We start from the raw sequence: 19,781 nt of genomic DNA on the forward strand, positions 1-19,781 counted from the left end.
CCTAGGCATTTTATGACTTTTCTTAGGTTTATGAGAGTCACCAGCCTCTCTACTCTTGTATTTTGGAGTCATTATTAATAGCTCAATAGCATTAATGAGACAAAAAGCAGCACTATTCTGATGCAGACACAACTTGTTAACAAGGGAGAACTCTGGACAAAGACTGATGTGGGAGCTAATGTTTGGCACAAAACAGTGTAATGACTCACACTAACACTTCTCAGAGAGAATGAGTGTGATTGGGCAAACAGCTACAAGACTTTACACTGCTTTGGAAAATGGCACAGACAGTGGATAATTAAAATTTTCAAATTTTACATATTTTTCTGCCTTTATTTTTTTGATTGCCAATCATATACCTGCATTTGTGTATTAAGTTCTAGTAAAACAAGATCTTACTGCATGAGTTATCTGCCTAGAGAGGATAATTAATCCATAAGAGTTGATGAGGTCACCAAAGAAAAAGAGTATGAAGGGACAGGAGATATGGGGCCCAGGACAGAGCCTTGAGGATACTCAAGAAAAATATATAGTTTCAGGGTATATTGTCAGACAGATACAACAATGGTTCTTCTAAGTCCTATAAACATGGTCCGTTTCCTCTTCTAGATATAACAATAAACAGGAAACATTTTTTTGCAGGATAAAATTTTCCAAAGGGATGCTTCCCCACAGTGACTGCTAGATTAATAATCCTACTGCTAGTAGTTTGTCACAGTGATGGCCTGAGAATGTGTAGCCCAGGCTAACATACTAACTGAAATCTAATTTATGAATCAGAGTACTGGGTAATCCTGTAGGCAAAGCTATCTTTTAAAGAGGCAGGGGAAGTTTTTCCTGTTCACAGCCACTTTTAAAAATGCCCAACTCTTTCCTCTTAACTCATTTTTATAATTACAGGTGTGTCCTTCTGTGGAAAAGGAAGTGAAATTTTTAATATCATATTTTCCTTCCTGATCATATTCTAGGGATTACAATCATATGCAAGCCTTGTGTCAGAGCCTGTCATAACACAAAGGGCTTGGGTCCTCAGGGGATTTTCTTATTCTTTTCCTTCATTGTTTCCATCCAAGAAACCTGGGAAATAGCATATGTGGTCTTTCCTGAAATACTGAAACTGATCCCCCACTTGCAAAAACAGAGATCATAGAATGAAACATTTAGATTTGGAAGGGCCCTCAAAAGCCATTCAATTCATTCCCCCTTATTCTAGAACTAGGTGGCATAACTGATATAGTGGTAACCTTTAAGTCAGGAAGACAGGGTTTTAAATCCTAACTCTGGCACTTAATAGCTTTGTGCCCCTAGGCAAGTAATTTAATCTCTTTGTCTCAGTTTCCTGATCTTTAAATGATACCTTCCCCAAAGGATTATAGTAAGGCTCAACAGATAATAGATATTTAGTGCTTTGTGGTCCTTAGAACAATATAGAAATGTTAACTGTTAACTAGCATTTTTGTGGTTTAGACCACAATTGTGGTAAAGAAATTACTTGCCCAAGGCCTCAGAATGAGTAAGAGAAAGCAGAATTGAACCCAGGAATGCTGACTCCAAATTTAGTGGAGTTTTTTTTTATTGTATCCTGTCACCTCTTAATCAATTGATCAATATTTATTAAGTGCCTAGCACATGAAAGTGCTAGATATTATGCTTAAGTATTGGATATATAAAAAGGGGCAAAAGACTGTCCTTGACCTCAAGAAGTTTACAAGTTTACAATCTATTGGGGGAGGATAATGTGCAAATAAATATATACAAAGTAGGCTACATCCGGGATGAATAGGAAGTAACAGAAGAAAGCCACTAGGAAAAGCTTCCTGTAGAAGGCAGAATTTTAGGTGGAACTTAAAGGAAACCAGGAGACAGAGATGAAAAAGGAGAGCATTCCAGGAATAGAGAATAGCCAAAGAAAATTTCTGGAATCAAGAGATGGCTTGGCTCTTGAGTTTTGTTTCGGGAAGGGCCAGGGGAGCCAGTCATATTAGATCAAAGAGCATGTATCAGAGAATAAGGTGTGAAAAGACTAGAAAAGTAGGAGGGGACTAGGTTATAAAGAACTTCGAATGTCAAACAGAACATTCTGTATTTGATCCTGGAGATGATAGGAAGACACTGGGGTTTCTTAAGAAGAAGGGTGATATAGTCAGACCTGTGATTCAGGAAAATAATTTTAATGGAAGATTGAATTGAATGAGGAAAGATTTAAGGCACACATTTAGAGGTCTAAAGAAGCTACATATGGTGCCTAACCTAGAGATGGCAGACAATTCTATTGTCTTAAATATAGGTCCAGAATGCAGACCACTGGACTATATTCTTAAAGACAATAGAGACAGAGCATGCAGATGTGGATGTAAGTGACAGCAGAAAAACCTGAATTATCTGACTAGACTAGCATATTTAGGTTAATCACTAGTGAGGATATTAGTCATAAACCACACAGGTGCATTCTGGGGGTGATGTACAAAAAAGAAGGAAGGCATAGCATATTTACAGCAGGTAAAGATTATGTAAGAATATTATACTATATTCCCAGAGAACCAAAATTCCAGCCTGGAATGAGGAGGCAGAGAAATGTGTTAAGCACTAGGATATTGTATTCCTACTTATCCTTCCTTTTGAGTAACTGGGAAAAATAAAGAGTATACAATTCTAGGTATTAGAGCTGGTATCTGGGGAAAACTGAATGAATGAAAAAGCATTTATTAAGGAGTTTATTGATTAGGAGAATAACATGATTAGTCTGCTTAAGGAAAAGCAATATGGAGAAGTTATTGTGTGTGAAAGAGACAAAGTAAAGAGACCAATTAGGAAGCTTTTGCTTTTAAGGAGAGAAGCAGCAAGATGGAGATATCCAACATATATTATGATCTTACTATGTGTCAGGCACTGGACTAAGTGCTGGGGATACAACTATAAGGAAAAAGAAATTCCCTGCCCTTGAGGTGCTTTTATTCTAATAGAGGAAGATAACACAAAATACAAAACTGAAAAAGGGTGGCTATGTCATTCTATGCACAAAAAACTTCAGAGGCTCCTCCTAGAATAAACAGAAATTGTTTTGCATTGAAAGTTCTTTAAAACTTGTCCCCTTTTCTTCTTTCAAGTCTTCTTACCTGTTATTCTCTTTCACATACTTTTTGTTCCATATTGGCCTTATTACTTCTTCTCTTGCCTAATGCTCGATTTCACATCTCTGTTTTTTTACTAGCTGTTTTCCTTGCCTGTAATGCTCCTTTTTCATCTAATTCTTTTTGAATCTCTGACTTCCTTCAAGACTCATGTCAAGTACCTTCTGTAAAAAGCCTTTCCTCCAACTTCCAAAGTCTTCCTATCCAAGGGAACTTTGTTTCTGTTTTGTATTTATCTTGTATACACACACACACACACACACACACACACACACACACACACATATGCACATTTACATGTCGTATCCTTCATTAGAACATAAGTTCTTTGAGATGAGGACTATTTCACAGCTCCTTGTTACACTCATTGTTTAGCACATCGCTACAAATTGTAAGCATTTAATAAAATTTATGTAGTCATTGTTTTACTGAAAGTCAAGTCCATTATGCTAAGGCTAAATGACTAGCAGTCCCTGAAATGCAGCCAGTGTAGAAATGGGGGCAAATGGCTCACAGCACATGAGGATGCAGAGCTAAAATCAAATTGATTAAAAGCAAAAATCTCAACAGCCCTTGACAATCAATAATTGAGTGGTCCCCCAAAGAGAGGCCAAATACGGAGTTGGAAAGTCTTTGATGGGTTAGGTTTTCTTTATCTTATTAGCATTCCTATTTGGATTTCTCTATCTTAAGTATGGCTCCTGTTTAGGGTTTTCCTAAACTTGAGTAATATTTTAACAAAGATACTCAATATGCAGTCTGGGTATTGAATATATGGAAGCAATATATTTCGTCTCCCATACATCTTGTCTACCAAAGAAATGGCATGACATAAAGGGAAGAAAAGGAAATAAGTATTTATTAGTGCCTACTGTAAGGATAATTTAGGGTCATGACCTAATCTAAATTTAATTTTTGGTCTCCAGGGGATATCCCAAATAAAAATACCAAAGTCAGTTTTGAAATATATGGTGGTTTAATGAACATATAGGGAAGAAATCAAGGAGAAGAGAAAGGGTATAGGATTTCTCCGGCCCGGCCTGTGTCAGGGGGAGTTCAAAATCTTCCAACACAAGGTTTCTGAAGAAGATTAGAGGCTTCTAAGAGGATAGTGTTTGGAAGGTAAAAGAGAAAGAATGAATCAGCCTAAAACTCCGAGAAATCTCAGAGAAGATGCCTCACTGAACTAGGTTACTAGGCTTTCTCCAGTATGGTATCAAGGAAAACTCACCGCTAAAAACCAGACAATAGCAACCGCCACGCCAAGATACCAACATGCTCAGCCAGCTGCTGCGAGCCACCTCTCTGCCATCCAAGAGCCCAAGAGAGGAAGTGACACAAAATATATAGACGGTTTTACATCACTTTCCTGTGTCTCACATGTACCAATGATATCTTAGGCTTGACTTAGGACAGCCCAGGGGTCTGTCAGCTGTTTCTGATTTGTCATTTGCTAGCACATGTCTGTCATAGGCCATCCTCCTAAATAATTAATCCTTAAGTATGGGTATAGACATTCCTGATTTTATTAGACTAAGTAGGGTGGAGTAATCTAAAGTTCACAATTTCCTGATTTTTGTTAGACTAAGTAGGGTGGAGTAATCTAAAGTTCACACTACTATATGCCAACACTTTACAAATATTACATCAACTAATATCTATAATATTCCTATGAGGTAGAGGTTATTATTATTCCTATTTTATAGTTGAGAAAACTGGAGCAGACAGAAGTTAAAAACAAAAGTTTGCCTAAAGTCACACAACTAGGAAGTATCTGACGCCTAATTTGAACTCAGATCTTCTTAACTCCAGGCCAAGTACTCTATCTACCAGGATTATAGCCTATGGTTCCATGAGTGTTAGAAGAATGGATCCCAGTTACTGAAGAGGGAGAAGGAGGCAGAAGGGAAAATAGCCCATCATTTAATTCATAGAGTCAGAATTTTCCGACTATAAGAGACTAAGATTCATAGTATAATAAAGCTAGAAGAAGGCTTTAGCTTTCATTTAGATCAACCCTCATTTTACCGGCCAAGAGAAGGGAGGTAACTTGTCCAAGGTCCAACAGCTGGGCAGGGCTACAGACAGAAAGCAGGTCTCCTAACACAGTAGTCTTTCTACAAAATCATTTTGGTGTGTGCAAGTAGACTGAGGATTGTGAGTCATTAATCACAAGCCACAGCTTTCTTGAAAACAAAATGTTTCCCCTCCCCTCGGGTCTGATGGAAACTCCTAGAACACAATACAAGGATCACCATGAAAGGAAAACGAGAGCAAAAAAAAATAAGAAATGGTGGCCTCTGCTGGAGAAAAAAAGGCATTGTGGATGTGAAACTAAATCAGCCAGTCAATAAACTTTTAAGTGGCTACTCCATGCCAAGCACTGTCCAAGGTGCTAGAGATACAAATAAAAAGAATTAAACAATTTTCCCAACTCTCTGACCATGATATATTGATGATGAATATGTGACCTTCTTCAACTTCACCAGGATAGACCTCTTGGCAAATCTAAGGGGAAAAAGCATTAGGAATCTGATTTCATGTGATCTCCCAAGAATAAATTTACTTCTAGACAGGAGAAGAAGTCAAATACCCACTGAAGCACATGTGAATCCCTTATATAGAAAAAATCCCATTCTATCCTAGCTTATGGGGACTATTCCCATACATCCAGCTTGCTTCTTGCACAGTATTTAGAATGGAAAACAGCAAGGCAAGCTGCAAGGATCTAAAGAAAATCCAGGACAGCTCAGACAGGAATGAATTGACTTTGATGGCAGGAGACTTTTAGGGGAATCTCTTGAATCTTGCTTTCTCCTAAATTTCCAGCTTCTTATACCTTACTGTCTGACATGTTCTCTTTATTGGTCAAATAGGGTTAAGTGGCTCACCCAATGTCACATAGTTATTCAGTGTCTGAGGCTAAATTTAAACTCAGAAAGATGAGTCATCCTGACTCTAGACTTAGCACTCTATCCATTGCACCACCTAGCTGCACTTTCTTATTGTTGCTTTCATATTAAATGTAAATTCATTAATTTCTACCCTGCCCCCCAGCTTTGGATATGATCCATAGATGGATATTTAATTGAAATACATCTGTATTAAATAAAATAATTTTACAGAGAGGTCTTTATGGAGTTTGTTTGCTTTTAAACTTTTTTTGTCTTACTTTCTTTATCTTTTCTTTTGTAGGATGGATGATGGCCGACTCTTGGACTATCTTATGAATCATGATGAACTCATGGAAGAAAAAGTTGCTTTCTACATTCGAGATACCATGGAAGCCTTACAGTATCTGCATAATTGCAGGGTTGCTCATTTGGATATCAAGGTAACCGGAAATATGAATGGGCATGGGTCTGTCCTGGTTTCACTGATATAGATGGAGGAATTCTCCTCTATCAAGATAGGATGGCACCTTCTCTGTAACTTAGAGTTTTAGAGAATTGCCCAAAGCAGAGGCTCATGATGTAGCCATCACACTCTAGAGTGGAGACAGGACCAGTTTAGAATGTAATTAGGAAATATTTAATAAAATAAACTAAGTCAATCTATAGCCCATCAGGATTATTGTGTATACAGTGAGTTTATTTAAGTTTGACACCACTGGCCTGCAGTGCTGACTTTCTAAGGATGCTTCTCAGCATGTTTCAGAGGCAGAACTAGAACCCAGGTCTTCACTCTGAGGTCAGTTCTCTATCTACTACAAAGCCAGAAAAAAGGCAAAAGGTATCAGATCCAACTTGCTAACCCTTCACAAACATGAATTAAATTTTCATTTCTTTAACAGAATCAAAATTCCAATGAAATAAAGCTGGGGACTAGATCTGTATTGATTCAATTAATCAATAAACATTTATTAACTACCTACTATTTGCCAGGTCAAGGCAAGTAGGTGGCAATATAGTGGATGAAGTGCCAAGCCTGTAGTCAGGAAGACTCATTTTCTGAAGTTTAAATCTGACCTCAGACACTAGCTGGGTGACTTAACTCTATTTATTTCAGTTTCCTCATCTGTAAAATGAATTGAAGGAGGAAATGGCAAACCCCTCTAGTATCTTTGCCAAGAAAACTCCAAAATGGGGTTACAAAGTATCAGATATGCCTGAAGACAACTAAAGAACAACAAAATTTGCCAACCATTGTGCTAAGTCCTGGAAATACAAAAAGAGGTAAAAGATAGGCAAATCCTGCCCATATGACGTTTATGACTTAATGGAAGAAATAATGTGCAAACAAATATGACCCACCCCAAATGATTAAATTCAACTCAACAAACATTTGTTAAGACACTATTCTAGGCACTGGGTGGAGGGGGGCTGGGGTAAGAGGGGATTGGTAACAAAGGTAAAACAGCTAAAAGAAAATGCCCTTGCCTAAAGGAATTTATATCCTACCAAACTTTTTTCTAGACTGTTGAGATCAGTTTCTATATAATTTAAAGTAAATTCCTCTGGAGTTTAACATTATAGAATGTTAGAGTTTATAAAGCCCAATGCCTTTATTTTACAAATAAAGAAACTGAGGCTCAGAGAGCCTAACACAACTAGTCAACGGTAAAAAATAGACTAGAGCCAGAGTCTCCTACCATCTTTTCCACTATTTCATACTGCCTTTCACATGTGAACCACACCTAATAATGTCAGCTAGAAAGCAGAAGGATTAGAGAAGAGAATTAGAGAAGAGGCTCATCTGACTTCCAATTACCTAGATCACCTGTCTAATTTTTTCCCCATAAAATATTATTCTAGTCAAGGAAAGAAAGAAGTATATCACTGATAGGGTTTGTTTTCCATGAAAGAGAATTTACTCACTAAAATCTCATGGCCTGAAAGCAGAGCTGAAATTGAAGGAGACTCAAATATTAAGACCCCAAAGGTACAACAGCAGCCAGTGGGGAGATGAGGGACATGAGTTCTCATTCATTGTTTTTATCCCATAGCTCTTCTTTCAGCAGTGGATGGCTATATCTCAATCATTTAGCACAATGTTTGATACTTGGAAGATGTTTGGTAGATAAATGCTTTTCATTTGCTTAACTGCCAATCACCAAGGGTGGGCTATGCCAATTAGTAGATCAGTTTGGTTATGGAATCTAGAGAGAAGCCAAGGTTCATACCTAATCAGGATGCCCTCAGCAACACTACTCAACTAATACTTCTCAAAAACATATACCCTTGGTGAAAGAGCTAACATTCTCTCTACATAGTTGGTGGATAGTGCAGTAGACAAAGCACTAGGTCTAGTCATGAAAACCTGAGTTCACTTGCAAGCTGTGTGACCCTGAGCAAATCACTTCATGTTTGCCTCAGTTTCCTCAACTGTAAAATGAGGGTAATAATAGCACTTGTCTTATAGGTGCTTAGATGCTTATCCCCTTCCCATTTGCTCCTACCCCCCAACTCTGAACCTCTGAATACTTTGGAGAAAGTGTAAAAGGTTGTGTGATTTAGTGGACTTAGAGTCAGAAGACCTGAGTTTCAATCCTAGTTCATCCACTTAAAACTTGCATGACCTTGGGCAATTGTTATCTCGCTGTGCCTAAATTTCCTTATTTGTAAAATGAAGGCATTGGACCTAATAACCTCCAAGGTCCCTTCCAGCTCTAAATCTATGATTTTGTGACTTAGTTTTGTTCAAGTTTCCATCTATGTAAGATATAGTTTGCTTGGAGAGGAGTTTACAGTACTGTATAGGTTTTGTCAGGGAGAGGAAAAAAAGAATAAGGACATGAATGAATTCAAAGTAGGCAGCTAGCTGGTATAGCAGATAGCATGCTGGTGAGCTCAAATCCAAATCCTGACTTGCACACTTATTATGTAAAGCTGGGCAAGTCACCTAATTTCTTAGCCTTACGTTCAGTATTTATAAAATAGAGATAACAGTAACTGCAGTGGAGGATTATTGCATAACTTAAACAAGAAAGCTCTTGGCAAGCCATAAAGTGCTAGATAAATGTTAACTATTATTGTTATCTTGACTGACATTTCAATCAGAAAAGCAAACTTTTCTCCTTTAATCACTCTTTCTCATTTTTCTGCAGCCGGAAAACTTGCTTATTGATTTACGGATCCCAGTGCCTCGAGTGAAGCTTATTGATTTGGAGGATGCTGTCCAGATCTCAGGTCATTTCCATATCCACCACTTGCTGGGGAACCCAGAGTTTGCTGCCCCAGAGGTGATTCAAGGCATCCCTGTCTCCTTGGGCACAGACATTTGGAGCATTGGAGTCTTGACTTATGTAATGTTAAGTGGTGTTTCCCCCTTTCTGGATGAGAGCAAGGAGGAAACATGTATCAACGTATGTAGGGTGGACTTCAGTTTTCCCCATGAGTACTTCTGTGGGGTCAGCAACACAGCAAGGGATTTCATCAACGTGATGTTACAGGAAGACTTCCGGAGGAGGCCCACAGCAGCCACCTGCCTGCAACACCCCTGGTTGCAGCCCCATAACGGCAGCTACTCCAAAATCCCCCTGGATACCTCACGACTGGCCTGCTTCATAGAACGCCGGAAGCACCAAAATGACATTCGCCCAGTTCCCAATGTCAAGAGCTTCATTGTCAGTCGTATGAACCAAGGGACATAAGCCTGCTTTTTGCCCTTGAGGCTTGACTAAGACACACAATGTGAGCAAAAATGAGACATTGTTGGGCTGTAAATAGTTCTGTGTTAAACCATTTGATTTGCAATTCCACAGACTGAGTGATGTACCTCATGCACCTTTTTCCAGTGGTTATTCAGTGTCTAAACAGTAAAACCTATCCTGAATTCTAGGAGTTTTCTGATAGTTGGCTATTTACCCTCTCTAGAAGGTTATTCTGCAAAGTCAAGGAATAAGTCAGGTATTGGATTGTGGGAAATTGAAGGGGTGTGAGTGGGGAAGATCCCATATGGCTATTTTCAGGTGGACTTGGGTCAAAATGGAAAATCATGAGTTCCAAGTAGAGTCTTAAGTGGAGTCAGCTGAAGCTCATGCTAAACAACCCCAGAGTTTTGTTTAATAGAGGCAGCCCATCTGTCAACTGCTCTAGTTTAGGTATCTTAGATATACGTTCTTAATACAAATACATGTAAGCATACAGTAGAATATATCCCACCCAGGTTCCAGAGTTTTATGATATATGTGTATATATGTATGTAAAATAGAGATAGCTTTAAAATTAATCCCCAGTACCTTTCTGTGCTAGAGTTAAAACAGTTATTTATAGGAGCAGTAAGTCGTTTTGACTTAAGCACAATTAGATGGATTTTTAAAAAAAAAATATTTTATAAAACCTTGTACAGAAATCTTCTACGAAAACCAGAGGAAGTGATGTTACCCTTTTTTCAATATCTTTAAAGTTATGACTTTGCTTCCAGCTGAAGGTTTATTTGATGAACATTGAATTGTATCCATCAAACTTCTCCCATTTCTCTGACAGATCTGGGAGAGAAATCTGTCAGAGAACTAGGCCGGCAATGGAACTTAAAATTTATGTGCCCAGTTTTGGATAATGAGCAAATTCAGGTGCCTATTTTTATGCCTCCACCTGACTTTAAAATAGGTCCATGAACCATATGATAGGTTCATTAGAAACTTTTCCTATAGTTCTTATCCATGAAGGAGCAGAAGTTTCTAGTTTCTTCTACAGAGATGCATCAGACACTAAGAAGTTTCTTCCCTTGTATCCTTATCACTGCTAATAGCAGTAACATTTATCTATTGGGAGGCAGTAGCCATATATCTCTCTTAAAAGGTCTGGTGAAAGCAAAATTCTGGGAAATGGGTAAGAAAAATAAGTCTCTGTGTGGATTATCCTTTTGGTTACTGGATTACCAAATGTTACCAGAACTATTTGGTGGCGGAGAGGGGCATTCATTCTGGGGAACTGGAATCTGCCTTCTCCTGAGCCAAAGCTTTTCATAATATCACTTGAAATTCAGACTGGAGGACACCCAAAGAGAGATGTTTAATTTTGAAGCCATGAAGAAAAGCCTGATAGATCACCCAAAGGGAACATTGTTTTCCTTAGGGCTGCAATATATGTTAATCCTTAACCCCAGGTATTTCTCTGGACTCCTAAGACCAATGTGAAGGCTGATGCTGCTCTCTAGAGTATATCCTCTCAGAATTCGGCTATATTGTTAATTGCCCTTTCTTCCTTAGTAAGCAAAAAGTGCTAAGACCTGAGTATTTTCACTCTAATTTTATATATGATCTTACCCCAAATGTTCCAGGATGTCTTTTAAAATGTGCTGTCACACAGCTGACATTTTTAAGACTAACTGCATCATCTGCTCACATAAGATTTCCCAGCATTCTTTTTTCTTTCAGCAAGGATTCAAATCTTACAATAAAATAAGGAGATCATTTGGGAATGGTTCCCTGGCATCTATTCTCATGTCTGGATGGGAAAAAATATGGAAAATCAAACCTGAACTAAGATAATGTCTAGAAACCTTTTGTCCCACAGTGAAACTGTAGAATTAGAAATAATTTACTGAATATTTTTCACAGTATTAAAAGGCAACTTCATCATCTACCCTTCCCTATCTCCACATTTTCCCTAAAGCCTCCCCAAGTTTATGTATTAATAAATTAGTAGTAAGCTCAAGCAATAAGCCTAGGTAGCACTTAGCATTTTCGGATTAACCAAATATGTGTAAACCGACTCTGACTGTATTTGTTTTCTAGCTTGTGAATGGCCTTGGGTTACCAATTCAGATGCCTTGGGGACTACTAACTTGTTCTATAAATTCTACATTCAATTACATACACACACACACATACACACAAAGTTTTGTGATCTTAAAAAATTATCTAAATTTCTAAGACTTCTATAGTAGAAAAGTATCAATGCAAAATATATGATGGACCCTATCCTAGCATTTATTTTGTGAAGAGGAAGGAAGAATGACCTCATTGTAGGGTTGGAGAATTATTAAGTTTTCAAAACATGCTATCCCTTTGGTTTGTCCATTTCTCTTTCCTTCTACCTAGAACACATGTTATAAAGAGTTCTTTTGAATGTCAATAGGAGTTATCATGGCCATACAAAAGATAACTAAGTGTGAGTTTCTAAAAGGCAGAGAGCCTCGACTAGGAGGTATGCAGGTTGGATGCAATGGCCAAAAAGTTGGAGTGGGGGAGGCAGTGGGGAAGAGAAGTTGCCATTAGCAATATATCAGCTAGAGCATCAGCTTGACCCAAGAGTTAAGTTATGTAGGCTGCTCCAGAATAAATGACTGAAAGCATGATGTGATGGGGAAGGGGGGAAATGGATTTGGAGTCAAAGGAACTAAGTTCAAACCTTCCCTCTGCCACTTACTCCCTGTAAAATACTGGACAAGGCATTTAAACTCTCTAGGTCTTCATTTCCTCATCTGTAAAATGACCAGATTTGAGTAAATAACCTTTTAGCTCTAACTCTTGGGTCCTGTTAAAAGGTATTTTTGATGGTCATGTTGGGTGCTGTTGTTAATTGAAGCCAAAGCATAACTACTGGTATCAAAATAAATATGTGTGTATATGTATGTGCTCATATATATGTACATACATATATATATATATGCATGTATGTATTATAAATGCATACATAGCAAAGGCCCCAAGGGAAAGTGAGGAATTATCCATTTAATTTAGTCAGAGAATTCCTTAACAGTGGGGATCACCATATACCTAGTTCCTTGCCCTTCAGATACTGAAGGATGCAGTGTAGTTTAGATCTAAGGATTCCCCAAATTAACACTTAAATAAGAATAAAAACTATGGAATCTCAGGCCTGTTAAATCATTTCTAAAAAAATAAAAGCAAAAAATAGAAAAATAGGGCTAGATTATATGCCCTTAATGGTCATGTAAGGGTCACTTATAGTGAAGGAAAGTAAAAAACTTTTGAGACCATTTCCTCGAACTACTAGAAACTATTATCCTATTTTATTTTACATTATGATAACTTCAAATAGTATGAATTTTAATCTATGTGACTATTTCACTGGATTCATCATTTGTACTAATCAAGACCTAGCTGTGCCTGTCTTGAACCAAAGATATTTACAGAATTCCTAAGGAAGGAGGGAAAATTTCACTTCTGCTAAAATTGTATTAACCTTGAAAATCAATTTATTGGGCCTGGCTAAAAGAAATATCACATTTATACAAGCAACTCAAGTTCTTTTTAAGCCCAAATTGTCCAAATTAGCTTATGCTAATTGAGTAGGATTTTTTTTTTTGTTAGGATAAACATGAAAAGGGTTAAGGATTGGGAGGAAAAAGTAAAAATAAGGGCCAACTCAATATAAATTAATTTGAGATAGTTTGTCCTTTTTGATTTGGTCTTAGAAAGCTAAGCATTCACTTAAAATGTATGAGAAAAGTTGTATGAAATTGTGGGAATAGAGGTGGTAGAGAAAGGGTGTCCATTTAACATCTCAAGGACACAAAACAACATTGAAGAAAAGAGGAAGAAGGGAAGTACAAAAGGGGAAGGAGAGATGTTGGCTTTGGTTCTTTGTGGTCCACTTTAAAACAGTTGTGCCTTTCAGAGGGGAGGATGGGAAATGCTAAAAACTGCCATGTTTAGCTTTCCTAAATTCTCAGTTCATGGGCCTTACTTTTCCTACAGAAAGAGGAGAGGAAATCTCAGTCCAGGGCAGATCCAGGAATTCCTTGGTTTCTCATTTCATTATGGTTCTTGACTTTTTTCCTTCTCTATAAAATGTGTCATGGAATCCTTCTGCCATGAATGTAGCCTATGTGCAAAATAGAAGTGGGAAGGGAGGAATAGCTTATTGAATCTCATAGGATTACTGACAAAATATACTAGTTAATCTGTGTCTCAAACAGACTTTGGATAAAGTGCTATACACTGCCAATGCTATTTTATTGCCTATTTCAAACAAACTGAAAAATTCCAGTTTTTCCAATATTCAACTTTTTGGGCATTATTTGCCAGCTTATGAGACTAGATTCTTCTACAGAATTTATAGATGAAAATATTGCATGCTTATTATCTTAATATTACTTGGTCTTATATAGGAAAAAAATCAACAGTGAAAAGAATCCATTGTCTGGAAAGATGGGTAGAGAAGCTGTCCCAGTGAATAAAATACATCATAAAGAACGAAACACCACCCCTGTTTCTTGTTGTTATCTTTGCTTTAGAGGTATGCTAACCTAGCTTCCTCTGCCACCCTCTACTTTCCACACCCTACTGTCTGAGTGACTGAAAAATACCATTAGTTACCAACCTTTGCAGAGCTTTACTGATGTTTCATTGGAAACTACCATCCCCAGTGTGAATCAAGGGCACAGGTGTAGAGGGTAGATTTCACTGTGGTTGGGGTTTCAATGGGAAGAAAAAGGTTGAAATCTGGAGGCAACCAGCTCTTTTTTCTTAACCTGTTGGAAAAACAACTTCCGGTGGCCTAAAACTGTGCATACGTACTAGTCCTTCCTGGAAGAACTCTAAATTTGGGTTCTTAAGGTCCTATGGGAACAAAGGTATCATAAATGAGAAACCAGTGGTGATTTCTGTGTGTTTACAAAATCCTTTGCCCCATTTTTGCAATCAAAAGCCCCTGCAAAACAGGGGATAGAAATTATGACTTTGGCTGCTCTAATGGCTGAGCAGTACTGCCAACAACCACTCACTCAGGGTGAATGGTGACTGATATTGGGTGAGTGAGAAGGAATGTATACACTATTCATTCACTCCCTGGTTATGAACTCCTACAAGGAGTCTGGGATAGGCAAACATATTTGTAGGCTTATCAGTTTTTTTGTATTTATTTGTAAAGCTGTGTTGGGATTTCCCTTAGTTTTCTAAAAAAAAAAAAATCTAGGGACCATTTAAAAATTGTAAATAAAACCATGGGAAAGGAACAGGGGAGATAACCCTGACATTCACATATGCACCAAAAAAGAAAGTACTATATTAATACTTGTTCTTTAAGTACTATGAGATCTTCAATTGTTTCATTGTTATTGTGAATAAAATTTTCCCCGAGAGCCTGGAATCTGGGCATAGGTATCTGGATTTTTTTAAAAGGGATTTTTTTTTTTTAAATGTGAGAAATCTATACAGGAACATAGAAAAACTGGCCATGTTTTCTGTGACATGATTAAGTTTCTTCCTCACTTTTAACAAACTTAGAAGCTAGAGGGGGACAAAAAGCAATCATTTTAAGATAACTTTCAGTCCTCAAAGACCAGTGTAATAGCTCCCAAGTGGAGCCGTTTTACCAGGGACATGCTGACACTGAAACAGACAACTGATTCAGTTCTCCTGCCAATTTGCTCACTGGTAGATTCAGAAAATTAGACTTTTAATCATATTCCAATTTGGGGCTTCATCCTTTCTATTCTATCAGAAAGGTATTACTTTGGGAAAGTGAGAGTAGGGAAGGAAGATGAGGGGATAGAATAAATGGAAAGAGATAGGAACTAAATGATTAAAGAGAATCCTGTATCATGAGGCTGAATCTAGTCTGGCTCTAGCTGGGCATGTTGGCACTCAGTAAATCCTTGACTGAGTAATTGATCGATACTGCAATTGGTAATTGATCCACATTTTGGAATGCTAAGGTGACTGTTACCATGCCATTCATCAGAACTGTGGTCTTTGAATATGAAGCTAGTAAAACCAACATCTCATTCACTAACTTAAGCCATATCTCTCATCTCTGTCTCTTTTTTATTTATTTTTTTTTACCCTGGTGCTTTGACTTCAATATCTGCTGAACAGTTCAGTCTAATCTGTTGGAGAAAATATCTAGAAGGTAGAACAAAAATGGGAAATATGACAACTCTGAACACATTTCCTTCAGAATGAGAGCTAGTCACCAAGAAAGGTAGTGGTTTAAGGATAAGCAGATGGAAAAAGACTGATCTGTATCTGCATGCACATGAAGAGAGTGTATAATGTCTATGTCTATTTTATAGTCCATATGAAGAATATATTGGAGAAACATAAAGAGAAACAGTACATTGTAACGGTGACCTTTTAGTCAGACAACTTGGTTTCTAGTCATAGTCCCACAGTGTGGCCTTGGGCAAGTCTCTAGCTTCCCCAAGTCTCAGTTTCCTCATCTGTAAAATGGAAATAAGACTGGTACTTACCTACCTCACAGGGTTTTTGTGAGGATCAAATGAGATAATGTATATGAATACCTTATAGAAACACAAGGTATTATTATAATCATCAATTTACAGATAGGACACTTTATCTCTCAAGGCCTCAGTACCCTAGTATATAAAAACAAGGGTTTGGGCTAGGTGATCTCTCAAAATTTCTTTCAGCTCAATAATATATGACTCTGTGTTTCTCAGAATATAAATGTCCAAATTGGCCAATGTTCTAATTTGGAAAATCATTTCCAGTTATATTTAAAACTATTGGAACAGATTGGAGCTAATCAGAATCAACCAACTATTTCCTCAAGTGGGAGCCAGTTCTTGATTTTTCAAAGACATCATAGCAAAGGGCTCCAAGCCTAAGACATCCCAATGAAATATTTTTTTGGTTTATTCTATTATCAGGGTCAAAAATAATTTTGGATTTGAATTATTAATAAACCCTTCGGCCACTCAGATTAGTCAGGGAAACCTGGATTCAAATCCAGGTCCCAACACTTAACTTGCTGTGTGACCCTGAGCAACTCATATAATTTCTACGTATCTCAGGCAAGTAAGACTCCTCTATGAGAGTCAAGGAGGAGTAGCACCTGTGTTTGTGGAGAGAATCCTCACACTGAGATTTCTTTCCTTCCATTGTTAAAATCACAGACCCTATCCCTTATCTTTAGACCCTTCAGGGAATGACTCCAATTGGTTCTGGGAATTTGAGGTGGGACATTCTGGCCATATATATGAGGCTTATCTATATCTGGGCAGGTTTCTCCATATGGACCATAATACATACACATAGAAATACACTCAATTACATTAGATCATGTTAACAATCATCTAAAAGAGGAAAAATAACAATGAAAAAAATGCCACTCCACAGTATTGATCAATAGCTCAATATTTTCAAGGTGCAAAAGAATTCCGCAGCCTTAATTATTTCAGTGTCTTGCTGGTCTGCCTTAAGTGTATCTTCTGTTTTATGGCAATTTTTTTTTCCATTTTGTATACATACAATGTCATTTTGTAAAGGTAGGTTGTAAATATTTTATTTGTAAGTCAGATCCCTCATGTGTCATGTTGTAAAGTGGTGATCTGATGTCATGTTTATGATTAAAAACAGTAAATGTTACAAGCTGCAGATGAAGCTTCAAAATGTACATCTCATGTGTCATTGCATTCCTATAAATATACTCTATGAAAGATGCTGTTTCTGGTTTTCTTCTGTTAGGTGGTTGGTTGTTGTTTGTTTTTTTTTTCCTGATTAAAAATATTTGTTTAAAATAAGGAGTCTTACTTTTTCCCCAAACAGGGAGGCAGTGTGATTTACCTTTCCTAGCCAGTCCTCCCTGGCCACCACACCTAAATATATAGAGAGGGATAGAGAGATATAGTAATTGCTTAATATGTACTCCTTCATTCATTCTTTCATTCATTCAGAATGGCAATGGAAAGAACAATGGCTCTGAAATCCCAATACAAGTAATTGCTATCTGAATGACCTTGGACAAGTGGGGCTTTTTTTCTATTTGTAAAATGAGGGTGTTGGGCTTGATGGTCCTTTCCAGTTCTAGATGGATAATCCTATAGATAATCTTGGAAACTGGCAAAATCAATCAACAAACTTTAATCCCATTAATATCGTATATTTGCCCTAAAGGGGTTTACATACATCTTGGGGTGAGAAGAAAGCAGGAAGTAGTATATAACTGGTTGGAATTCCACCTGACATGTATTAGGTGTGTCAACCTTAAAATTAATATTAACTAGTAAAGTAGTTATATTAGAACAAGTCTTTAATCAGGACAAAGGAGACAAATGATCTAAACCACCCCACCGGGAGACCATCCTGGAATGACCATGTCTTGGGAAAGACCAATAATATAATATAATTATTGGGAATTTCCACTGAACTGCAGAACTCAGGAATCTTGTATACACTTTAGGGAATACAGGAAAGGAAGGACCATGGCCTGGTTACATAAATGCTTAGGACAGAAGATGTAGCCAGAGGTCAGGGTACTTGAGAGGGTCCTAGAAACAACAGGAGAAAATAAAGCCTAAAAGGTTACTTAATATTAGATTGTATCTGCCAATCCTGTCTAGGGTGATTTGAGATATGTAAAGATTGGATTTAGCTATCTCCTGATTGTAACAATGAAGATAGTTAGTTCTTCCTTTATTGAGAAGATTGAGTTGTAATCCACAATCTATTTTTATATTTTAATCCCCAAAAGGTGGTAACTCAGTATTTGAATTATATCTACCCATTTTAACTACAAAAAGGTGTTAGTTAACAACAAAAGGTGAACTAACCAAAAAAGGTATTAAGTAACCAAAATAGGTATAATCTAACCAAAAGAGTTGTGAACTAAAGACTGGGCAGTCCTGGAGAGGAGCATCTGCTGTAATTGGTAGACATGAAATTTAGGGGAGATGACACAAGAGAAAAAAGATCTTTAAAAAGAGGACCAGACGCCAGAAGAAGAGATATTTGATTTGAATTAGATTGAAGAACTCTCACTCAGAGGAGAGATTGGAAGATGGACACTAGACTTAGCTGTGGGACTAGACCCTTGAAGGAGCTTGTGCAGTAGACCTCAAACTACTTTCCTTTTACGGTCACCATTGGTGAGTGAAAGGCTGACTTTGTAACCCTGCCTTTCTCAGAGGTGTGAACCTCCAAAAAAGGCCCTTTGTCTTGAGACTCTTTTCTGATTTTCTGATTTCTGAGACTTCTTTTTTGATTAGGGCCTTAGAATTTCTACCTGGCTCTGAGGAAACCAGAGCTCTCTCTCCCTCTCTACTTTTATCTCTTCCTCAATATATTCCCTCTATTGTAAAACAAACTACCATAAATTCCATTTTACTTTAGTAATTCATTTTGTGATTTAGAAATTAAATCCCTGGCAACCACCTCTTAAATATATCAGTTCAACCACAAATAAATTTAATAGGTACTTCAGAGTTAACTTCTTAAAGATTCAGTTCTTCTGAGTAGTTTACTTCCAGGAGCTAAGGGGAAACCAATTCATAGTCAATTAAGCCTAATGATCTTTTGAGTTCTTTGTTCCAACCTCTAGGAGAGTCAGTAAAGCAAATAACTAAGATGAAGCCATAAAGAGTAATGCTGTACAATTCACCTGTGAAATGAGAAGGTCCTTATTGGACTTATTGGCTACCAATGTCCTGTCCAGCTCTGTCTAAATCTATGTTCTTATGTTTGTAGAAAAGAAAATACAAAGAGATTTTGTGGAAGAATCACTGGCAATTGGGAAAATCAGGAAAGGCAGCTCTCTGGAAGACAATTCTTTTTTTTTTTTCCTGGAGATAGTACTTCCTTTTTTCTGCAGGAACTATCCCCCACCCTCACCCCCATACTGTCCCCTTTTTTTCTGGAAAAAATATTTTCCCACCTTTTTTCTGTAGCACATTCTGTATGCCCACCTCTTTGTTTTTTCCTGGATAAGATTCTTCCCCCTATATTTCTCCTCCTCCCATACTTTTTCCTTTATTTTTCTTCTAGAGATATACTGTGTC

General features: G+C 37.5%; 1 protein-coding gene across 6 annotated transcripts in view; it reads left to right on the top strand.

Annotated features, from left to right (window-relative positions):
* KALRN (kalirin RhoGEF kinase) overlaps positions 1 to 17,446 on the top strand; it is a 1,009,634-nt gene extending 992,188 nt beyond the window's left edge. For all 6 annotated transcript variants that reach the window (XM_056793558.1, XM_056793560.1, XM_056793559.1 and 3 more), the window contains 2 exons: positions 6,327 to 6,465; positions 9,178 to 17,446. In XM_056793558.1, coding sequence (XP_056649536.1) covers positions 6,327 to 6,465; positions 9,178 to 9,723 — 685 coding nt within the window. In that variant the 3' untranslated portion in view covers positions 9,724 to 17,446. The remainder of the gene's footprint in view (positions 1 to 6,326; positions 6,466 to 9,177) is intronic.
* Positions 17,447 to 19,781: the final 2,335 nt, after the last annotated feature.

This window comes from Monodelphis domestica, chromosome 4, assembly GCF_027887165.1.
Source record: "Monodelphis domestica isolate mMonDom1 chromosome 4, mMonDom1.pri, whole genome shotgun sequence".
NCBI classification, from domain to species: domain Eukaryota; kingdom Metazoa; phylum Chordata; class Mammalia; order Didelphimorphia; family Didelphidae; genus Monodelphis; species Monodelphis domestica.